This window comes from Somniosus microcephalus, chromosome 8, assembly GCF_052327205.1.
Source record: "Somniosus microcephalus isolate GS21.2 chromosome 8, FLI_Smic_1.0, whole genome shotgun sequence".
NCBI classification, from domain to species: domain Eukaryota; kingdom Metazoa; phylum Chordata; class Chondrichthyes; order Squaliformes; family Somniosidae; genus Somniosus; species Somniosus microcephalus.
Window position 1 is genome coordinate 197,825,823 of NC_140994.1, and position 17,751 is coordinate 197,843,573.

Sequence of the window (17,751 nt, forward strand, 5' to 3'; positions counted from 1 at the left end):
TGCTTTTGATGTGAACCTAATCCACATAGCTGCAAATAGAAAAGAAAGTTCATTTTGATGGTGGTGTTCAGACGAAGTCTGTCTGGGATGAGTTAAGAAATAATGAGAGATCTGTGACCATATTTGGAGTAGATTAAATGGCTGGGTTTTACAAATGCGTGCTACTGGCAGGAAGCCTTGCTCCTGACCCCGCAAATTGGGAAATCACAGATGTGTGATTTTCCCGTTTATTGATTTTAATGGATGGAAAATCATGAGTAGTGTGCAGGTGAGGCTCTCTGTGGTTATCATGTATTCATAAAATTGTAGCCTACTAAACAATTAGAAAGAAATCAAGAGTAAGAGTTGTAGGCAATTGGTAGCATTTGTAGTAAGAGAGATAATAATATGGGGCTTTAACAATCTTAAGGTAAAGATTTGTGGACAACATGAAAAGGTTTTTTTTGAATATATCCAGGAGTTAAATTAGTAAATTGCATATCCAACGGGGATGAAGTTGTAGCTCTGGATCTAATTAATGAGGCAAGACAAATAAACAGCCTGAAAACGGGAGAACACTTAGAATATAATGGCCATAAACTAAAAATAAGGAAGTGATGTTGAATTTGTACAGACATTGTTTGGAACACAGTTGGAATATTGTTTGCAGTTCTGTGTATTAGAATGACACCAGGAATGAGAGGTTATGGTTTTGAAGTAAGACTTGAAAAATGTTTTATTTACTGAAACTGGAAAGGTTAAGGAGGTTTTAAGAATTCTGAAAGGTTATGAGAAGTTAACTAGTGAAATATCAGTGGTCATTTTAACTTAAACTTTCCGGTGGAAAACTGACCCACTTTACACTTTGCGTAATGAAGCCATTGGACTGCTGCACAAGCTGGTCCTCTTTGTCTGCTCCAACCTAGAACTGAAATCTTTTGTGTGTTTTTTTGTCAGTATCAAATTTGTAAAGTGCATTACGGCCTATTTGTAGCTCAGTCATTTCCATCAGAGCTACCCCCCACTGATCGCTATGAAACTACTCCACTAGAAATCTGCCCTTACTTTAAAGTAGAGTTAAAATAACAGAAGATTACATGATGAGTAGAGTTGCCAATGTTTATATTTAGTACATAGGTCTAGAGGCCAGAGAGTGCAGACTGTATACAACCTGACAGCCTCTGGCACCAGACATCCACATGGGTATGTCTACAACCTTGGACCACCTACCTGAATATGACTGCAGAGCATCCATGCATGACTTGCAGTTAGCCAGGGATATGGTTGCTCAGTTGTGCACCTCATGGAACCTGCGCTATAGGAGCAATCCACTATGTGCACAGCTCTGCCTGTGGCTCTTAAATGACTACAACCTAATTTATTATGCCCTAGGGACATTCCAAACTATCATAACTGCTTTGACAGGAGCCATTGCTCAGGATAAAGTGATGTATCCTTTATGTCTGCTAAAGCAAAGAATTTGGCACCGACCAGCAGCAACAAGTATCCAGGCAGCAAGGCTTCCTTGACACTGTCAATTTCTCAAAGTTGTAGGGCATCATCAATTACACACCTATTCCAATTCAAGCTCCATTAGCCCAAAGTATGCCATACATAAGTAGAAAAGGATATCACTCAGTCAACGTGCAGTTGGTAAGGTCAATTTTGCTGATTTGCACAACTCCATGGAGCTTCACCTGCCAGCACTGCGAAATCGTGAAATTTACCCTAGTGTGTGATATCAACCTCCGCTTCTTCCAAGTATTACTGCGACTCTCCAACATGCCATTTCTGTGAAACAGGCATTGAAAGGCTGGCTATATTGGGGGATTCCAACGATCCTCTTCAATTCAGTGGGGATTAGGAGGCAATGAAGGTTGGTGAGTACAAGTGTGATAGGGGAGTGGGACTTAGTGCAGGATAGGATGCAGACATTGGAGTTTTGAGTGTTGCAATTTGTAAATGGGGTGGTGAGGGGGCGGTGCTCGGGAGGCAGCAATGAGCACTGGAGTAATTGAGTTTGGAGATGACAAAGGCATGAATAAATGTTTCAATGTCAGTGGATGCGAGGTAGGGGGTAGGGGCAGATGATGATGTGGAGGTGAAAATAGGCAATCTTGATGATGAAATGTATTCAAAGACAGAATCATAGGAAAGTTTGGAACAGAGTTGGCTGGTGATTATGGACCGGAATTTGCGGTTGTGATGACGGCGAATTGGCAGCATTCGTTGTCATTCCGCCTTTGAAACTGAACGCAAATTCGGGATTTGGCCCATGCGCAGGTGCATGAGAAATCCTGAAGTTGCGGTCTGTCATCGACAGCTCCGAAACAGGCTGCGCTGTGTACACCCCCCACCCCTCCCCGCACAGAGCCGGCAATCTGTGTAATCACCCAAATCAGGGAAACTGCTGAAAACTTTGGCTCTTCCGCAGTAAGTACGCTGTTAAATTCCCCACTAAAAGTTAGAGCCAAAGGGATTAGGTGTAACTGGGGTTTTGACAGCGTTATTACTGCTAAACAAATGTTAAGGGCCTGGAAAATTAATTACAATTTTGTGGAGTGTGAAATTTGTCCATTTTAATAAAACATAAAATTTTTTAAGAAACTTAAAAAAAACTGGAGAGGGTGGAGTGATTGAGGATTTTTTTTGAGATGGGGTTGATGAACCAAGAAAATGAGCCGGGATCAAAGTGGGGTTGGAGTGATGGGCAGAAGCCCTCTCTGACCCATTTCCAGGGCATTCCTGCTGATGAGGGAAATTTCACCCAACATTTAAGCCACAAAGAAACGTAGCTAAATGATCCCTACCCATTTTGTTACTGACATATTTTCCGTCAGAAGTAACAGGCGATACAGAAGTTCTTGTCCAAATATGAGTGGGCATATTAAAATTATGTGATAATCACAGTGATGTCACAAAACATTTTCCATCATTATTACCTAGACAGCGCAGTACACTGCTTAATGCTAGCAATCTTAACAGGTGGCCAGGGCTGCTAGGATAGATACATGATGCAAAAAAGAAACACCAGTAAATGTGTTATGACATATCTCATATAAACTATATAAATGACATATCTCATAAAATATATAAATTACATATTATCTCAGAAAATGACTATCTAATTGCAGATACTGAATATAATTTATACTATTTTATCGGTTCTTTTCAAGTTTCATTCTTTGCAGTTGTTACTTTGAATTTCCACCGACTTTCCAAAATATTTCTCTTCTTTGAGGTTGTAGTTCTATTAATTAGTAATTCTGTGGCCAGAAACAATTGAAATACCCAAAGAAGGAATGGAAATTGAATGAGACATGATAGGTTGGCAGTTCTACACCAGTAGAATATGTCACTCCATTAGAAGCTACAAAATTTTTCAAAGCTCCAAAACCACCTACCCCTTTAAGCTGCTGCCGGTGTCCCTCCGCCTCTCGCATGAAAAGTTCCAGAGCACAGGTGGGAATGTTGTTGGGAGATGCTGAAGAAACTTTGATGAGGCTAACCTTGCAAACTTGTGCATGGTCAGTGGCAGGTCTGTTGGGTAAGCCTGCCCTGTCATTCCAATGCAGCAAATTGTGCCGAAGAGGAATCTGCCGGCAACTGATTTATCCCATTCGGCTGGAGGGAGGAGAGGGATATGGGTTTAGGGCAGACAGAGGTTTAAACAAATTGGGATATCACAATAGCCCCTTCTTCTTCCTATATTCTCAAGTTATTTTGATAGATTTTACTAACTGTATACAAATAATGGAAAATTTGCATGAGCTGTATTAATGCTGGATGCAGTTAAAGCTTACTGATGATGTTTTACAATATATGTTCAGTATGATTTTTTTTAAAGTAATCAATAGGAGTTGTGACATTTTTTTCTTGGAAAAAGTCAATACCCGAGTGCAGATACTGAATATATTTACACTATTTAATAACAAAATTCGCACACAATTAAATGGGATAGATAATTTTCACGTTCCATTCTGAGACTGTGGCCATGAATTTCCAGCTCATTCCTGTTGTAGGTCAGATGGAAGTGTAGTGGAAGGCCTGCAAATTAGATGCTGCCAGTATTCATAGGCATTGTTTGGGATGGAACCTCCGTCCACTCCAAACAAGGTCATTCATATCAGGAGAGGCGATTCCCAGGACGAGAGTTTCCTCGTCCCAGGCCTGGGATCTGCCAGACAGCCAGTGCGCCAGGTGAGAGGAGCATATCAGCCAATCAGCGGAAATAAGGCCCACCTGAGAGTCGAGGGTTGGGTCCAGGCCTGGGCCCCTGAAGACTCAGGTTGATGGTATATAAAATTCAGCCCCTGATTTAACCACACTTTCAAGTGTGCCTGGCATCTCCTACATCTACCAACCCCAGCTCTGGTCCAAGATATGCCTTAGTGCTATAGGTGCCTACAACTTTATTATATTAATAAAGGAACCTCCCCCTGACCCCTTAGACACTGATAGGGTCAGTGGTGGAGGTGCCAGGATCCTGGGACTTCTGTTAGGGTCAAAGCTCTGCAGATATCTGAGCCCTGTAATTTTATCTTAACTTTAATTATACCTTTTTTGCTGGCGTTTAGGTACGAATTAGAAAATTTGGACCTAAGATAATGCAGCTGCTGACAGAATGGACAGAAACTTTCCCTTCTGATTTTCGGGATGAGAGAATGATTGGACATCTAAAGGACATGATCCGCAGGATAGCTCCTTGTGATGAGGTGAGTTTCATGAATAATGAAGCCTCAGAATTAAAATCTCTACTGAAATGCATGTTCTGCATGTCCCAAGCAAGATTATTCCCATTTTATTATTTTTATTAGTTTAATCTTCTATTAGTTTTTTCACACTTAATTATGGTAGAAACCCTTGTGAAATAAAATCTGATGAATATATAATTAAAAGTCTACAGCAGCGAATGGTTACAGCATGGAGAAAGGCCATTCGGCCCGTCAAGCCCGTGTACTAAAATAATTTGAGTTCTGCCTTTTAACAGTAATTTGTAGAGTCATTAATACCACTTTTTTATATAAAAACACACACTAATTTAAAAGAAAAATAATTGTTAGACAACTCTTTTATTATGTACCAAAGACAAATGCATCCTGATTCATTTATTCATTTTGAGTAAATTATGTGACTAATGATCAATAGAACAAAGTTACCAGTAAATAAACTCACCATGTCTGACTACAGGTACTGCTTCTGACTAAGCAAAAATAGAACTTTCAGTGTCTTTGCAAATATTATTATGTTTTAGAAGTAAATTAATATGTTTGCTCTTAAAACAAATAATACATAATCATCCTCCAGCAAATATTGAAACATAACAACTTTTCACAATGTAAAAATAATTAGATATTCATTTAGAGTTTAATGAAGACAACAGAACAAGAAATAGCTCACAAGCTAATGAAATGTTGTAACTTTACTCCCCACCCTGCAATGTGCTACAGACTTGCTATGTTAGATCTCAAAGCTAGATGAGTGCCACTCCCCTGACATATGCATTGAGTTCATAAAGCAATATCTTTCTTTCTATCAGCACTGAATGTCAATCCTATTTAATATTAAGCAGTGGTCGAGGCTCAATACTGAATTTTTAATACTCCACTACGCATCTGAGACAGGGAGCTGTACAGTGCAAGACACACATCGTGTGTGTTTTACTGCGGGCTGCAAATTTCATGCTGTCCACTAAGAGAACATTATGGGGTCGATTTTCCTGGAGCCGTCAGGCGGGGTTTCAGGCGTGGGGGGGGGGGGGGGGGGGGGAGGGAAATCCCAAATTCGGGGGTCCCGACACCATCCCGCCCAAAACCCGCCTCCATGTAAGTTTCACAGGAGGCGGGTACCCGCCCCGCACTGGGACCCGCGGCGGAAGGGATTAGTGCCAATTAACTGCCTGTTAACAGGCAGTTTTTAGCCTAATCCCTATTTTGAGGGGTGTCGTGTGGGATTCCCGACGGCTCCAAACCACGCCAGGTTAGAGCAGGTGGGCCGTCGGGTTGAAGGACTTGGAGGGGTCGCGATGTCGGTGTTCAGGTGAGTGATGGGTGCATGAGTGCAAAGGTAAGTGTGTTTGGTGTGTCTAAAGTGTGTAAAGAAAATTAAATTACCTGTACTTACCTTAACAGCCTTTCTTCCTCTAGGTTTCGGGAGTCCATCACTCAGCCGGCACTGAAAGCAAAATGGCTGCGAGCTGTCAAAAGTGACAGCCTTCAGCTTTCATTGCCGGTGAGATTTCTAACTGAGTCTGTGGAGAAGGACTCAGGTTAGAAGTCAGACTGTCAGTGTTTGACAGCTTCAAACAGCTGTGAAATGCTGATATTTCATCTGTCAAGACCTCTTGACAGATGAAATTTCAGTCTGTGACGTCACCCGTCGCATGGATTGGCCAGACGTCGATGTAGGCGGGACTAAAACCCGAAAGTTGTAGTCCCGCCTCCTTCCCAACAGCTTAATGAAAATCGACCCCATGTGTGCATGCTCACGTACATGCACAGATCTCTTCTCTTTGCCAATAATTGTTTAATGTTTTGAGATAACATCAAAAGACTCTTCATTAAGTTGATAAAGTGCCCAGGAGATCCAGCTTCTCAAAACTGGTTCCACACTGCACTAGAATTATACTCTACACGGTCCCAAGTTCAAGTGATGTAAAACCCTAGTGGGTCTTGCACTGTTGGCTTTTAGCATGTTCCAGAGTCAGATCGGGACCAGACTTCAAAGTTATTCTGACAATTTGTATGATCCATATCTAAAATCTCTTTACAGTGATGCAAAAGTGGCAGTATAACTGCAGCCTAAATCAGTCTGCAGTCTACTGGCTCCAGGTAAATTATTGTCTTCTGGCTTTCAGACCTGATAAGTGGGTCTCGCAGGCTGCCAGAGAAGGAATTTAAGATTCCTCCTAACAGGTAGAAAAATCGATTAATGATTTCTCCCCCCCCCCCCCCCCCTTCCCCCATCAACTATACAAAGAATTCATTTTACATTAACTGTGTTTTGCTGCTTCCCTGCAATAATGTTCCCATTAATTATTGCTATACTGCAGGTACCATTGGCACAGTTGTAGTACTCTTGCTCTGAGACACAAGTCTCACTCCAGGACTTGAGCAAAAGATATAAGCTGACACTTCAATGTAATACTGAGGGAGTGCTGTGTTATTGGATGAGATGTTAAACTGCCTTTCAGATGGATGCTAAAGATCTCATGGCACTAGTGAAAGAGCAGGGAGCTCTCTTGGTGTCTTAAGACAACATTCATCAATAACAAACACTCCCAGAAATAAATTAACTGGTTATTCATCTTGTTGTTTGAGGGACCTCCTATGCACAAAATGGCTGCCATGTTTACATAACAGTGACTGCACTTCAAAGTAATTCATTATATGTGAAGCACTTTGGGACTTCATGAGAGGTAATAAGGCACAATATAAATCAAACTTCTTTCTTTACCAGCTTGACATCATTACCTGTTTTCAGAGCAGTACGAACTGACAGCATCCAGTTATATTACATCCATCACATCACTGAACAGGATTACAGATAAGCATTTAAATGCACATGCAGAGCTCTGCTCACTGGTCTCTGACTGCTGGTGAAATGCTTTAATATTAGAAAAGAATTGATAGGGACAATAAGCACTTTTCTAGCATTTAAAAACAAAAAATAAATTAATGTTTCAAAAAGTTGGCTTCTGTACAAGCAGTCATCTTACAGCACTTCTGATAAGCAATGTGAGCACAAATTGATAAGACATAAACTGTAGTTAGACTACAGATTCTGTGAAAACTGCACTGATTTGAAGTTTAATAGTTTGTTTCATGTAGCTTATCGCATGGAAAATGCTGGGCTCTGAAGCTGTACTAAAGACAACTTCTCTAACTTGTGTAAGCAAATGTTTACTGATCATTAATTAAAAGTCTCCAATGGTTTATATTATTCTTTCAATAGGGACATGATATAAAACTATAATTCGGATGACTCATCCAGGTTTAGGGAGTGGAAAATCAGCCAAAGTTCCCATTTGTGATTGCAATCCAAAGACCCACTGTGCGAGATTGAGCACTTAAATGAACACTTGATACACATTTATGAATGTTCCGAATGTTTTATAAAATGAAGCAATATAGCATTAGTGTACTTTCTTTATTTGCTGTAAGTACAGGTAAGAATGTGTAGTCACTTTCACAGTTCATGTATAGTGAGTGACATGCCAGTTTTTTTTCTCCCAGAGTTATTGGAAGACGATGAATCAGCTTTTGCAAACCCTGAACCAAAAATTGGCAACTCTAAATCAAGGTGAAGAAAACACAGTCAAGGTTAATGCTAGTGTGTCCGATAAATTGGTTATTATCAAAACAAAGCCTCCATCTATTCAAAGGGATATACTGAGTATCTGCAATGACCCGTATACACTGGCACAACAGCTAACTCATATAGAACTGGTAAGTAGGATGACTATTTTCATAGAGCTTGATCAGCACCATCATCTTTCTTAGCCTTTGAATATGTGGATCTGGTAAACATTTTTTGGTGTGAGGAGTTTCAATACAATGGTGGCACAAACACAGTAAATGGCAATGAAGGAACTGCAGGATGTTGTAACTACAATAATAGGAGGTAAAACACATCTGCCAGCAGGAGGATAGAATTATGATACTACCACTAGTCTGACTAGGCACTGGCATGAGACCAACTCCTGAAGTGATTCTGGTTAACACTGCATCAATTCAGAATGCATAATTCAACTAATTCAAAGTGGCAAAGAAAGGTGACATTTCAGGATGAGGCGTAATAGTCAATGTAATATCTTAGCACCAGTGTTTAATTCAATTTCAGAGCACAATGATTGAAACTGAATTGACCTCTTTGGTATTTATAATATTTATAGTGTGGTTCAATAATATTAAGGCTGAGTTAGTGCTGGCTCCAGGTATATATGAACCTACCTCTCTGCCTCGCTTTCATTTGGAAAGTTCATAGAGTAGGGATGGGGAATTATGGAGGCATGGAATGGCAGTCAGTATGGGACTGGGGCAATTGAGCAAACAAAAGAAGGTGGGGATCAAAATTATTGACCGGCAATTCGCAATCTTCATTATGAAAATTACTATGACTATTTTGAGGGGTAATTATCAAAAACTTGCAATTTAAAGTGAAATGTAAAGTACAGTTTTTGTATTCCCCTCACTTCCTGATTTTGATCTTTATTGCCCACATGGCAATCTAACAGGGGTTTTACCATTAAACTGGGCTTTTGGTTGTCTTCAGTATACAACATATACCTAACTCTTTACATTGGTTCAGTGATATGACCAGTTGCATATCATAGTTATCAGCTGCCATAAATTGTTCTAGGATTTATAAATTAGTGCAGTTTGTAAGGACAAGTAGTTTTGCATTTTGCATGTTACCTTTGTACAATTTTATCCTTAATTTATATATTTTACACTTGGGTTATTATAATACAATACATTTATTTACAAATTTTAATAAAACATTTGAATGACCACAATAAACGAGGAACCATGAAGAGGAAGTGTACTAAACACTGAAGTGAGATTACGGCCTAGAAATTTGATCGCGGCCGAAAACAGGCACGCAACAGGCGAGGAATACGTTGAACATGTCTATTTGTGTGGTCGCAGGGACGACGTGAAATTGGTGCTGGAAGCTCATTATACTGAGCCAGGCGTGCAGACAGCGCTACACATGCTGCTTGCTATTGGCTGTGTGTTTGTTTGGAGGAGTAAGCAGGTTTCACTGACGCTACTTAAAGGCAGCTTCCACCTCTTAAAAGGGGAGGTGCACAGTGGCTGCAGGCAGCAGGAAACACTGGAGCCGCCAGACATGGCTGCAAGGGGTGCCCAGATTCTCAGAAGCAGTCCTTGTGCAGATGGTTGACAGCAGGAGGGGATTTCCCCACCCCCCCCCCGCCCCGGGCAGAAAGCTCTCCAGACAACATCTCTGAAGACAGTGAGAAGAGGTGGCTGAAGAAGTGAATGCGAGGACCTTAGTTCCCAGGACCTGGCTGTAATTCCGCAAGATGTTTAATTACATCACCAGGTTTTTTTTTAATTTATTCATTCCTGGGATGTGGGCATCGCTGGCAAGGCCAGCATTTATTGCCCATCCCTAATTACCCTTGATGAGGTGGTGGTGAGCCACCGCCTTGAACCGCTACAGTCCATGTGGTGAAGATACTCCCACAATACTGTTAGGGAGGGAGTTCCAGGATTTTGACCCAGCGACAATGAAGAAACGGCAAAATATTTCCAAGTCAGGATGGTGTGTAACTTGGAGGGGAACTTGCAGATGTTGGTGCTCCCATGTGCCTGCTGTCCATGTCCTTCTAGGTGGTTGAGGTCGCGGGTTTGGGAGATACTGCCGAAGAAGCCTCGGCGAGTTGCTGCAGTGCATCTTGTAGATGGTACACACCAGGGTTGTCCAGGTAAGAATCCTAACTCAGCTCAATCACTCTTTGCACCACCTGCAGCTCCACTACTCCCAACACTGCCTTCCCCGCTTCCCTTCACTCCTACAAAAACTGCCCCACACTTCACTTCACCTCCTTGTCCTCCTACTCACACACTCTGTACCCCATCTCTCAGAAACCTCACTTCCCCACACCTCACATCTTGCACACAACACCCACACTATTCGACTCTGACAGACACATTCTCAAAACAGCTCACAAAGCTCCCATTAACACACTCGCCTTTCTTGCAGGAGAAGGCGGCACACATGAGGCAGCAGGCAGTGGAGCAGGTCCTTGACCTGGTGGGCAGGGTGTGAGTCATGGCTGTCCCGAGTGAAAACGCTGGAGGAGACGTGCCACAGGGTTTCTTCCCACCATACCCTATTTTTCCCTTCTCAATTCTATCTCCCCCTACACACTTTGCATGACAAACTGCAGCTGCTTTCAGCAGCCAGTCATTTTTCTCCGCTTACCCGTGACACTAAAAGCTAACGTTTGTCCCGCTTTCATTTCAGGTGCAGAAAATGTCGAGGCACCCGTGGCACTTCAGGAAAAGAAGAGCAGCCTTTCTGAAGATACAGCGTCACTCAATCTGACCCTAGCAAGCACCAGCTCAGAGACTGGCACCACATGTACTTTAGAGGGTAGGCTAGAGGAGGGGTCTTCCCAAAGTGAATCGCTGGTCACAAGTGTGCAGGGGGATAGGATGCCACAGGTGCAAGCTCGCCAGAGGATGAGACTGTATCCTAGCCCTGCTGTAGAGGACTCCGATGTTGACTTTGAGGGCCCAGACTACCAAAAAAAAGCTGATGACCATTAACCAGGAAATGCTAAATGCACTGGCCTGCCAGCGAGCTTGTGCGCAATGGTGAGAGCATGGAGGAGTCCAGCTCCAGTTTGTGTCAGGGCTTCACGCAGAGCATTAAGACCATGCTCTCAAGCATGGAGTGACAGAGCCTCTGGTGACAGCTCTGACAGCATCCATGTCAGCTCAGACTACTGCCATCTTGGCTCTGGGGTCCAACTCTGTTCACCTCCCAAGCTTGGTCCATGGGGAAAGGAGATGTAGATGTTCCTCCTGGAGTAGAGAGCGTTGGTAACCTCCTTGGTGCAGCAGAGTAAAGCGAATTGTGAGATGAGAGCACTAAAAGTTGCGCCACAGGTTAGCAAAGCCATAAAAAAAAGCAAACCAAATACTAGGGTTTATTTCCAGAGGGATAGAATTGAAACGTAGGGAAGTTATGCTAAACCGGTATCGAACCTTGGTTAGACCACACTTGGAGTATTGTGTACAGTTCTGGTCGCCATATTATTAAAAGGATATAGAGGCATGGGAGAGGGTGCAGAGAAGGTTTACAAGGATGATACCGGAAATGCTAGGGTATACGTATCAGGAAAGAATGAACAAGGTGGATCTCTTTTCTCTTGAAAAAGGAAGGCTGAGGGGTGACCTAATGGAGGTCTTTAAAATTATGAAAGGTTTTGATAGAGTGGATACAGGGAGAGCATAACTAGAGGCCATCAATATACGATCATCACCAAGAAATCCAACAGGGAATTCAGAAGAAACTTCTTTACCCAAAAGAGTGGTGAGAATGTGGAACTCGCTACCACAGGGAGTGGTTGAAGTGAATAGTATAGATACATTTAAGGGGAGGCTGGACAAGCATATGAGGAAGAAGGGAATAGAGGGTTACACTGATAGATTTAGATGAGGAAAGACTGGAGGCTCAAGTGGAGCATAAACGCCGGCATGGACTGGTTGGGCCGAATGGCCTGTTTCTGTGCCTTATATCCTATGTAATAATGTCACTGGTGTCACCTGCTGCAGCCTGGAAAGACCCCATGGTGTAAAAGTTAAGGGTCACAACGACCTTAACAGCCACTGGCAGTCCCGTGCATGCCCTCTTTGGTGCTCCAGTTGTGACAGAGCTCCGTTACAGTCTCCTTGTTGAAGCGCAGGTGTCTCACACATTGCTCCAGTCAGGTTGGTGTAGGAAAAGTGTTCCCTGAAGACCCATTGTGGTTAGGACCTCCTGCACAGTCCCCTCCTTCTTCCTCTTCTAGCTGCTCCTGTCTTCTTTGCATCTCCACTTCTTCTTCCAGCCCCAAAGACAGATCCTACAGACCAACCACAAATGAAATGAAATATTTGCAAAGCAGACGAGCAGTCCAGCACCAACAAAAAGTTGTTCCCAGAACTCACAAGTCATTAGTGGAACAGAGAAAATAGCCAAAAAAAGGCCCAGAAGTTGACTAACAGTCTAACAGGACAAACCAACCACTAATCTGCATGGAGTGGATGAGTCCTTTAAATATCACTCCTGCAGGGTCCTTGCTGATTGTTAGCACCACAAGTTACTGGGTAAGTTTATCACATGACGAGTCAGGTGCTATGGTTGACTAATTTCATGAAAGAGTCCTACAATCAGCATAGGACCCTTATTTTAATATGATAATGAGCTTTTTGAATACGTCGATGCCTGTGGGAGAGACCAATCCAATGGGGGAGGGATGCACGTGCATCACCCACCATATTGGATCCTAAGGCGCTCATTTCATTCCTTAAAAAGCGGGTGCTGCGCGATACAATTTCTAGGCCTATAAATTCTCTAAACTTTTTTGATCAGACATCTACTACAGATATTCTTGTCTCAAATGCTGTGATACTAGTAAAGAATCCCAAACACAAAGTTGTTCTAAATGACTAACTAAATAAAAATAAACATAGAAGTAAACTATCTTTTCAGTATCTTCTAGCAATATACACAGAGCATTGTCATTGTTTAAAGGTGCTAGAATATTATCAAGGTTTACTAGCTGTTATTCGATCACCAATGAATTTTTTCTGGTAATATCTGCACAAGTGTGATATCTATTTTGTGTACTTACTTGTGTTTGGGAATCATTTCCTAATAGTATTTCACAACAGGTTAAAAAAATCTTTTGACTCTAATAATATCCAGTATAATCTCATTCAAATGTATTTTTCCGGAAATCAGTCGTTCTAAATTTATCATCCTGCACATTATGTATTTATTATCAGGAATAATTAAAAGTAAACAATTAATCTTTTGATGATTGCTGACTGGAGCAATAAGTTAGCTACTGTTTCAACAGGATATTTGTGTCAGAAGCCTCTACAGTAATGGGATTTGGCTATACATAAATAAATAACCATAATATGATACAACCATGAATAAAACATTGACTAACATAATAAAAATCTAACAGATTTAAATTTTAGTGCAACTTTAGGTTTCTGAACTACACGAATACATACACACATACAAATGAAGCTTTTGGCAACTTGTTGCACTATTGATGCAACAGAGCAAAACATAGGTGAGATTTTAACCATAAATTGCTTTTGACTGAATATAAATTGCTTTTGACTGAATATAAAATGTTTCTGCTCAGTTTTAGTATATTAACACTTATTTAATTTTCCTAAGGAACGATTGAGTCTTATTGGTCCTGAAGAATTTGTGCAAGCATTTGTTCATAAGGATTCTTTGGATAACACAAAGGTACAACTTCACGCCGATATCTTGTATACAAAATATTTTCTAAATCAATATTGTGTTCATCTTATAGAGTTCAATAAGATAAGCTATTGATTTATTTTCTTTCTATATAATACCAGTCACAGCAGTATATACATATACATGGTGTCCTAGTGCAAAATATAACCAACATTATTCAGCACAATAAAATTAAAAGGAAAAACTGGAACTTGAGCATTAGCATTATACCATCTAGTGGCCTGTTTGAGAAGTGACAAATGGGTTGGTGGGATTAAGTAAAATTACTTGAATCCAAAACTGATTTGAGATTCAGATTCTGATCTCCTGTCTTTCAAAGCCAAATTCAGATTCTTTTAACAATGCCATCACTGTTAGCAATTTATTACAAAATTGTCAATACACTTACACTGGACAGGCAAAGGTAGCATCCAAAGTCTAAATTAATTTGAGTTGCTCAAATATAGATACACTGCACTATCTCATATTGAAACTTACCAGAAAAGGAAATTAATCAAAGCGTGATTGACATTGATGCCATTGCATTATTTATTAAGAAGCGTATGATGCTGTATACCACAGGACAAAAAGCTGATTAAAGTTGAAGATGGCAGCTTAATGTTTTAATCAGCTCAGTGTTCCTATTCTAAAATGGATCTTACTTGATCACGTCTTACCTACTAGTTGAGGAGTCAGGGGAAACATTTTTACATATACTTTGGATAAATATAGTGTATAATCTTTATGTTTATGGGAATTTTTAATTAGTTCTCAGAATGTTTTTGTTCTAGGAGCTAGGAGTTTGAATGAATTCTTATCATACAAGATTTTCCCCAGAGGAAAAACAAGAATTAAATGAGCATTGGCAATTTTGGGGAATTATATCACTTGAAGTAATTGGTCTTGTTTCATTGGTAACGTTTTTATTGGTGGCATGCTGTATATGCCATGTCTGCGCTGGGTTGATCACAGAAATCTGCAATACTGTAGTTTGATGCATGTACTCTGTTTCAGTACTGCACTGAATTACTAGCCTCATATGTAGTGCATGTATTTCAGTAGTATATAGTTTCTCACAGTATTATTTAGAAGACATTGGCTCGGACTTTGCGTTGAGAATAACGGTGAGACTAACAATGATCACCATTATTAATGAGTAAATCAGACAGCAACTTCCGGAGTATGCGCATGCACGATTAAACGCGGAAATCCGTAAGTTGTGGTTAGAGTTAACCTGCTCTTCCACAGGCTGCGCTGTAACAGTATCGCCCCAATAGACTCGGCATTGAAATCAATGTAAGGGCATGAAGTTGCGTTACTTAACCACTAGACACGCCAGAAAAAGTTCGGGCTGATGCATTCAGGTGTAAGTGAATTTTTAACAGCGTGATCAGTCATAATTACTACCAAACAACCTCTCTGGCCCTAAAAATGTAATTTTACAAGTGTGGAGTCTCATTCCTTCAGAATTTAATTAGTGTTGGTGATTTTTTAAAAATTTAAATAATTAAAAAAATGTTTTTACTTTTTCTGCCTGTCTCCTTTATCTCTCTCTTAATCCCATCTTTCATTCCCAATCTTTATTTTGCTTTCTGTACATTATTTAAAGCTAATTTATAATTCCTGGTTTAGACTCTTTGGGGGGGAATTTTAGCATTAAAAAAACGGGTGGGTTTGGAGCATGGGGGTAGTTAAATTGTTAAAATCCTCCCGGGTTTCCCGACCGGCTCGGAGCCCCCCCCGCCCCCAACCCGCCTTCCTCCTCAAAATCCAGCCCTGTGTGCCTCAGTGAGGATTCTTCAATCTAATTGGTTGAAGAGCCTCATTGTTACTTGTCCTGCTCACTGACACCGCAGATCCCCTGTAGAGGGCGCCGCGCTGGATCAGACGCCCAATGACAGCAAGTCTCAAAAGCCCGTGAAAACTCTGTGGGCAGTTGTCAGCGAGGTGAACGGCGAGTGTCGTTCCTTCGCCGCTGACTGCAAAATCCAAGCCATTCAGTTTATCATTATGGCTATATTAGTCCATAATAAATACTTAACTTTTCCTCTCTTTATCTAAAGTCTTGCTTCAGTGACCAAAAGAAAACAGACAATCTCGAAGCCTACGTTAAATGGTTCAACAGACTCTGCTATTTAGTAGCTACTGAAATATGCATGGTAAGTGCATTTTTTACAATATATTACACATAGATTTTTTTGATAATACTTGGCTCAAAATTCTTTAAAAGTAATTCCATAATTCCAAAAAATAGTAATTGAATATGTATAGTTGCATAGTTTTATCAATTGAAATCAATTTAATGTTTTTTTAAATTGCAGCCCGCGAAGAAGAAACACAGAGCACAAGTAATAGAATTTTTTATTGACGTTGCTCGAGAGTGCTTTAATATTGGCAACTTTAATTCCTTGATGGCAATTATATGTAAGTATGACTGAATGTTTTTTTAAAGGAGAGAAATATGAATATTGAATAAAACAATTCAAAATGAATACAGGCATGCAGTAGGATTTTTTCCCCCCTAACTTACACTTTAAAAAAATTGGTCTCATGATTTATCTTGTGTGTTATTATTTCCCAGGGTGAATAAGCCAGGTTCAGTTTTACCCCATGAAATATGTTTTATGAGAACATGTTAGCGGGAATGGTAGCATAGTGGTTACGTCCCTGGACTAGTAATCCAGAGACTTGGACTAATGATCTGGAGTGCATGTTTCAAATCCCACCATGGCAGCTAGGAAATTTAAATTTTAGTTAATTAGATAAATCTGGAATAAAGAGCTAGTATCAGTTATGGTGACCCTGAAACTACCGTATTGTTGTAAAAAAACCATCTGCTTCACTAATGTCCTTTAGGGAAGGAAATCTGCCGTCCTTACCTGGTCTGGCTTATATATGACTCCAGACCCACAGCAATGTGGTTGACTCTTAGATGGCCTTGCAAGCCACTCAGTTGTATAGGGATGGGCAATACATGCTGGGTTTGCCAATACATGCTGGGCTTGCCAATACATGCTGGGCTTGCCAGCGATGCCCACATCCCGTGAATGAATTTTAAATAAAATCAGCCTTTTTTAAAAAATCAAAATAATCACACATTTTAACAGATGGTATTACAGTAGTTTGGTTTGTTCCACATAATTATCCAGTCAAAATCTAACCTTTTAGGATTTTTGTCATTAGTTTTTAAAATCTTTATCTTGTACTATTTGCAGAGCAAATCAATATAAATTTTTACAGAATGAAAAATGTCACTTCAGGAAAAAATTCTATGGTTTTGTGAAGTGATCAGTTTTGTTTACCTTCTGCAGCTGGTATGAACATGAGCCCTGTTTCTCGGCTAAAGAAGACATGGGGGAAAGTTAAAACAGCAAAATTTTTCATTCTTGAGGTCAGTACAATATGACAGCAAAATTACATTAAAGTATGATCACCCCTTGTGTTAGTTAAGCTAATGTCTAATATAATGACCTTTCTAAATTTGATATGCAGCATCAAATGGATCCTACAGGTAACTTCTACAACTACAGGACAGCTCTCCGAGGGGCAGCTCATCGGTCCCTGACTGCACACAGTAACCGAGAAAAGGTAAGATTACCAATAATGTATTATGGTACAGGCTATAATATATGAACTGGAGTGTACTTTTTCCAACTGGACAAACATTTTAACATTTACCCAGTACCTTACTTGAGTATAATCTTTGAATATATTTGCGGATTTATGGAGTTGCAGTACATTAAAACCAAATTGTATTTTTTTTTATGA

At 40.5% G+C, this 17,751-nt stretch overlaps 1 protein-coding gene and 1 long non-coding RNA gene across 3 annotated transcripts in view; one reads left to right on the top strand and one right to left on the bottom strand.

The window, feature by feature from the left end:
* LOC147114022 (ras-GEF domain-containing family member 1C-like) overlaps positions 1 to 17,751 on the top strand; it is a 67,647-nt gene that overhangs the window by 41,645 nt on the left and 8,251 nt on the right. For both annotated transcript variants that reach the window (XM_085995545.1, XM_085995546.1), the window contains 7 exons: positions 4,557 to 4,694; positions 8,214 to 8,426; positions 13,915 to 13,989; positions 16,047 to 16,142; positions 16,305 to 16,407; positions 17,295 to 17,374; positions 17,476 to 17,571. In XM_085995545.1, coding sequence (XP_085851671.1) covers positions 4,557 to 4,694; positions 8,214 to 8,426; positions 13,915 to 13,989; positions 16,047 to 16,142; positions 16,305 to 16,407; positions 17,295 to 17,374; positions 17,476 to 17,571 — 801 coding nt within the window. The remainder of the gene's footprint in view (positions 1 to 4,556; positions 4,695 to 8,213; positions 8,427 to 13,914; positions 13,990 to 16,046; positions 16,143 to 16,304; positions 16,408 to 17,294; positions 17,375 to 17,475; positions 17,572 to 17,751) is intronic.
* LOC147114023 (uncharacterized) overlaps positions 1 to 17,751 on the bottom strand; it is a 93,531-nt gene that overhangs the window by 40,080 nt on the left and 35,700 nt on the right. The window lies entirely within an intron of this gene.